The sequence below is a fragment of the Bufo gargarizans genome, chromosome 9, assembly GCF_014858855.1.
Source record: "Bufo gargarizans isolate SCDJY-AF-19 chromosome 9, ASM1485885v1, whole genome shotgun sequence".
Classification (NCBI taxonomy): Eukaryota; Metazoa; Chordata; class Amphibia; order Anura; family Bufonidae; genus Bufo; species Bufo gargarizans.
Window position 1 is genome coordinate 28580001 of NC_058088.1, and position 6827 is coordinate 28586827.

The 6827-nt window shown below is 43.4% G+C and overlaps 1 protein-coding gene across 1 annotated transcript in view; it reads right to left on the reverse strand.

The window, feature by feature from the left end:
• Positions 1-1180, reverse strand: part of LOC122919753 (NTPase KAP family P-loop domain-containing protein 1-like) — a 37230-nt gene extending 36050 nt beyond the window's left edge. Inside the window, exon 1 of the mRNA XM_044268936.1 lies at positions 985-1180. Within this exon, the coding sequence (XP_044124871.1) occupies positions 985-1180 (196 nt within the window). The remainder of the gene's footprint in view (positions 1-984) is intronic.
• Positions 1181-6827: the final 5647 nt, after the last annotated feature.

A 6827-nucleotide genomic window follows, 5' to 3' on the forward strand; every position in this document is an offset into this window, starting at 1 on the left:
AGCGGTTTTAGTTTTATAAATGGTACGATAGGACTGGTCTGGCTTTTTTTACTAGGAAAAGGTTTGGATAGACCCGTCCCCTTTTTCTGGATCTGGAACTCTTCGAACTACGCCTGAGCTCAAAAGCTCCAGAACCCCCTTCCATAACTTGGGTAAGTCTGACCTGCCCCGAGGCGAGGTAAGGAATCTTCTGGGGGAAACTGAAGAGAATTCTATCTTGTATCCCTGTGCAATAATGTTTAATGCCCAGGGATTTGTTGTGATCTGCTCCCATGAAGATAGAAACCCCAACAGTCTGCCCCCCCACCTTGTTGTCATTGCTTATTAGGCTGTCTGTTTTGAGGGTTAAGGATGAAACTTCTACCACTCCCCCCCTTTTGGGTAACTCCATCTGCCCCCTTTACCTTTTCCCCTATAGGATCTCTGATGGGGTTAAAACTGACAAAAGGGCTTTTTCTTTTAATCCCTATCTCCCGGAAAACCTTTTTTCTTGTCTGCTGCCTTCTCCAATATTTTGTCCAAGGTAGTGCCAAAAACGAACTCTCCTGAGAAGGGGATTGAACACAACTTCGCTTTAGAAGCCTTGTCACCGGACCAGGCTTTCATTCATAAAGCCCTATGGGCGGCATTTGATAGTGCCCCCTCTTTAGCGGAGAAATGAATGGTTTCTGCAGAGGAGTCAGCTAAAAAGGCAGTAGCAGATCTAAGTAAAGAGATGGAACCTCTTATCTCTTCTCGTGGGGTTTTGTTTTTAAGATGTTCATCCAGCTCCCCTAACCAGATATACATGGCCCTAGCAACAGATGTTGCAGCTATGTTGTCCTTAACGCTAAACATAGATGATTCCCAGGCCTTTTTTTTATAAGCCATCAGCTTTGCGGTCCATGGGATCGCCTAGTTGGGAGGAGTCCTCAAATGAAAGTGCAGTTCTTTTAACTACTTTCGCCACTTGAATATCTACCTTAGATAGAATAAAGATTTTACACTCAGACTGGTCGAAACAAAGCCCGTTTCTAAATTCTTTAGAGACACCCAGCCTCTTCTCTGGGTCTACCCACTTATCCATGATCATCTCTCTAATGTTCTCATTTATCGGGAAAGCAACCGATTTTCTTGATCTAAGACCTCCAAACATTTCGTCCTGGACCGTGTGTGGTTTAGGCGTGTTCTCGCTCCCCATAGTGGATCTGACAGATCTTAAAAGTTCCTCCATTTGATCAGATGAGAAAAAAAATACTTCATATCCTCCTCTATAATTTCTCCCTCAGATAAGGGATCTTCCTCCATAATCTGTTTAGATGAGACCGAGATCTCCTCTGCCTCAGATGAGGACTGGACAGAAAGTTCGCGCTTTTTTGGCGGATGATGGGGGGGGGGTCACTGGGAGCAGATATAGAGGCTAAGGAGGACTTTATTTCATCCTGAATAAAGGATTTCATCTCAGAAAAAATACTTGGTTATTCCTCCTTCCATAACTCAGAAAGACATGACTTGAAAAGTTTTTTTTTTTGTAATTCTCAGGAAGCTTTTTAGAGCAGGCATTACATTTTAGTATCCTAGACTTTGATCTAGGTTCCTTTGTACCAATAATACAGCTAGAACGACTGTCTACAAAAGGAGTCTAGCATAAAAAATAAAAAAAAAACTGCAGGGGACTCACAGTACAGGCGCTTGCAGAGGGGTCCGGGACCTCCTTATGGGGAGTAGGTGTCTGGGTAATCTGAAGTGCTGAGAGGAGCCCACGATCTTTTCAAATTCCAGCGTCTTAAGTCATCAGACTGCGCCTCGGCTGCCGGCTCATTCATGCGCCGCATTGCCTTCAGCCTCAGCGCTTCATGCTCCACACCTTGTTCCCCCCCACCGGTCACTTGTTGTAACAAGAGGACGCCGCACTCACACGCGTGCCTCAGTGAATCCGGCGCAGCCGACTGCTTTCTCCAAAGGAAGGAGGTTAGTTGAAAAGGAAGGACCGCAGGCCCCAGCATAAGCCGTAACGAGGGTCCTCGATGCTCCAGCTGCCCAGCCTAAGCCCCTGCCGTGTGAGGACAGCCAGAGAACCGGTAAAGGAGTGTAATTTATTTTCCTTTCTTCTTCCCTCCATTAGGAGGGCTCTCTCCATGTGTTAACCCCCGTAGGGGCAGGAAAACACTGAGGGGGTGGAGGAAATTTAAACTGTGTGTTCCTGCCCCTACAGAGGTCAAGGGTCAATCTCATTGTGGCCATCATGGTGGAATTTTTTTGTTTTTTTCCCCTCTCACTAACTTTCCCTGAATATCCCTGCCTAAACTAACCTTTCCCTAAATACCTTGGTGGTGCTGGAGCACAGATGGGGGTACTGACTGATGATCCCTGAACAGATGGGGGTGCTGGCTGGAGATCGATGTGCAGCACTCCTCAACTGAAAAGGAGTGATATGTGTTGCAGAAGGGCCTATCCTTTTACCCTACAGGCAAATTTAACGAATTTGAACTATTCGTGGATCTAAATACCTTCATCCGCAAACTAACGCTACATCGACATTTTGAGATCCAAGCATCAAAACCCAAAATTGTACTACAAACAATGTCAGAAAATACCACAATGGACCAGGATATAACACCAAAAGTAGTCAACACGGGGCTTAAACCTAAATCAACATTTAACCCCATATACCATAGGGGAAACCACATAGAAACTTTCTCTGCCCTTGTGACCAAAGAACTCAGGACCATCAACAAAGGTCTAAACATCCCTGATAACCTCAACAAGAGGGAGAAGATAGCCCTGACGGATCTCACGAATAATGAGTCCATTGTGATCAGAAACGCGGACAAAGGAGGAGGTATTGTGATTCAGGATAGAAAGGATTATTTGAATGAAGCGTTCAAAATCCTGGGAGATGAAGATTACTATCAGGTCCTGGTGGAAAATCCGCTAAAAGAGGACACCAAATTACTAATCCATCTACTGGAAACGGCCGAGAAACATCGAGTCATAACAAAAAAAGAAAAAGATTACATCCTAGTGGACCATCCAAACCTGGCCCTCTTCTACCACTTACCAAAGGTGCACAAATCCATCGATAACCCGCCGGGGAGACCCATCATCTCTGGCATCTCTTCTCTAACCTGCAACCTGTCACACTACATTGATATTCTGTTACAAAAATATGTAACGAAATTGCCGTCGCATCTGAAGGACTCAGCGAGTCTGATTTCCCTCCTTAAAGATATCAAATGGAAAGAGTCTTACATGTGGATAACACTCGATGTTTCAGCACTGTATTCCAACATTCCACATGCAGCAGGCATAAGTGCTATACAGCTTTTTCTCCAACAGGATGAAACTTTACCAAACCTACAAAGCAAATTCATTCTGGATGCGATAGATTTCACTCTGAACCACAACATTTTCACCTTTGAAAATAAAATATTTAAGCAAACGAAAGGGACCGCGATGGGTACGCGTTTCGCGCCGAGCTATGCAAATTTATATATGGGTCTATTTGAGACCCAATATATTTATAACAAACATCCTTGGCACAAGCAATTGATCTTCTATAGGAGGTACATTGACGACCTGCTACTAATTTGGGATGGAAATATGGAAGACGCTGCCAGCTTTACGTCTCACCTAAATAACAACACATTTAACCTTACCTTTACCGCTAATTACTCAAAGGTGGCCATAGAATATCTAGATTTGGTCATATCCTCAAAAGGAAACGTCATCAAGACCAAAACTTTCTTCAAAAAAGTCGACGGCAATAGTTATTTGGACTATCAGAGTTCCCATCATAAAAAATGGAAAAACAACATTCCATTTAGCCAGTTTAAGCGCATACGCAGAAATTGTACTAAGGATGAAGATTTCAGAAACCAAAGCCAAGTCATCAGAAGAAGATTTCAAAAGAAAGGGTACTCTAAGGAAATTATAGATGCAGCATTACAGCGAGCTGAGGGATACACCCAAACAGAATGTCTTACTTCATGTACAACCAAACCAGGTGACTCAAAAGCTACAGAAAAGTTTAAATCCGCCTTCATTACGACATATAATACCAATCATAATACCTTGCGGAATACCCTCACTAAACACTGGCATATACTACAGGCGGATCCTTTTTTAAAGAAACATATCCAACAAAAACCTCAACTAACATTCAGGAGGGCCCAAACGCTTAAAAATATTATTGCTCCAAGCCGACTACGGGACTGCAAAAAGAATACAATAAATACCATCACTTTCTTTCCCCAACTACTCGGAAGTTATAAATGTGGACACTGCCGCTGCAAATGCTGCTTGAACATTTCCTCTCGAATTTCAAAATTCTCAAGCAACTCTACAGGAGAGCAATTTGAGATAAAAACTTTCTTAAATTGCTCATCAAGCTATGTCATTTATCTATTAGAATGTCCATGCGGACTACAATACGTAGGCCGCACCACCCAAGCACTGAGAGAAAGGATCAACAACCACCGCTGGAATATATCAAATGGTTACACCAAACATGGTGTATCCAGGCATTTCCTTCAGGTCCACAACAAAGACCCAACAAACCTTTCCATAACTCCGATTGAACAAATTCCGGTTACCTACTCTAACAGATTTCAGAAATTGAGACGGAAAGAAATGTTTTGGATTTTTAAAATGCAAACCATAGAACCCTATGGTTTAAACGAATCACTAGAGAGCAACTGCTTCTGACCAGTCCTCTCCCAATCAACAGCTTCGGGCCATGCATTTTTCCTCACTAGCCCACTGTCTCATCAGCTATTACTTCAACCATCTCACACTTTCCAGTCCCTACCATCGCAACACGTCCGACATCACCAATTTCCCAGCAGTCACCTGCCATCTACCCAGTATATTTGGTTGGCATACCTTTACATAGGTATTTGTCCCCTCAGTACACAGCCCTCCTGTCACCAGCCCGCCCATAATCACCCATATTGACCCACATACCCGTACATCTCTCCATCCCACCGTTAGAACCCCCTACCAGTCCCTTTATTTCCCCCCAAATAAATTTTCAAGCAACCCCTACACCAGTTATCCATACATCAGGCCAACAATGTTTCCCCAATTCAACTGTGCTCACACCATCAGTCTTTATATATATATATATTCATCTTATACTCATTTCCCATATCATCCAGTCCATTACTGCCCAAATCCTCAACCACATCACCCCACTAGCCTTTCAGCCGCCTATACACCCCACATCACTCCCCTCCATTCATTCACTCCATTTAGTCATCATCCCCCCTCTTGGAATCTCCCCTGTTAGCGATCCCGTCCCTGCGGCTTAGAAAGCCAGCATCTCACACAGCGCTCGGCGCATGCGCTGTTCGCAATGACAGCTCCGGTCCGACGGACCGAATAGCTGTCAATCGCAGACTCCGCCCCCCTCTCTCCTGCTCTTCTGAGCGCGCCTTCCAGCAGGCGTGCAAGGCCGCGCTCCAAGCCCCAGTACGGACCTTACAGGTAAGATCAGCAGCCATGTGCTCCACATCTCTCCATGCTTCCCTTGTCATTTCTAATCATTTTGGGCCCACTTCCCAGTTGTGTCATTTCTTTCAGCATTGTCTGCATTCAACAGCAGTTTATATTATATTATATTAATTGAACATCCATCGCTGCAAGTCTCTCATCCATTCAGGCTTTTACATCACGATCTGTTTACCTGTTTATTTAATGTTCATTTCCTTTCTGTTTAAATCAATGTGGGATTGGTAATCCCAGACCCATTTGGTTGCCCTGTGCATGCTTACTATTATTGTTATTATATACATGTAGTTTATGATGACCATCGATATCCAGCCTACTACATATTATATATCTATGTATATTTAATTCCAACAGTGGCTCCAGTCCTATATGTAACTATACATGCGGCCACGCATGCGCAAGCATGTGTGTTTGCATGCATCCCCCCCCTTTATGCAGTCTATAATAGATTATATTATGTTCAATTTATTATTATATTTTTTATTATTAATCAAAAAAAGTTATCTGTTCTTATTTGTGATATCTTCCATGTATGCACATTTTTAATCTCTCCCAACGACGTAATCTAGTATTTTCGCCCTTTGTTTCAATTTATTTGATTTGCATATGTGCGCAGATTTCTACGTGCACATTTACTTCTAAATTCATTTTAACACGATTACGTGCACACATTCTTTTCATTTTATATCAGTTTATTATTATTTTAAATTATTCGACAAAAAAATGTTTTTATTCTGTACCGAAAAAAACTTTTAAACCTGTGATCTCCTAGACTTGAAAAAGGAGTGTACCAACTCCGAAACGCGTTGTCTACCATCAATAAAAGACCCCTTTATCTATCCACCGAGGTCGTGATTTTGCGCCAGGAAGTATCAATTGGTGCACTACACCAGTGCACCAACAATCTTTTTCCTTTTGCAACACATATCACTCCTCTGGAGCTTTGGCTACTCTACTTACGAGGACTGAGAAGATACCGGCTGCACCGACCCCCTGTCCTCACGAGTGTTGTGCCTACGTACGCACAACACCAGAAGGTGAGCATAACTTTTGATGTTTTGATTACATTCTTTGATTGAATCTACTACCCTATGAGCGCCTCCCATCTCTTTTTTTCGCCACTATCGCTGCAACTGAAAAGGAAGAAGAGAGGAGCGCTGCTGTAATTTGAAATGCCCGGCCCGACCAATGAGAGGCGATGGGGGGTGGGGTCACAGGACCCCCCGGGGCATTGACCCAAGGTGCCTGCTCAATGATTTGAGCAGGCACTCAGTTCGGAACTATACATGACGTACCGATACATCATGTGTCTGGAAGAGGTTAAAGAAGCAACAAAT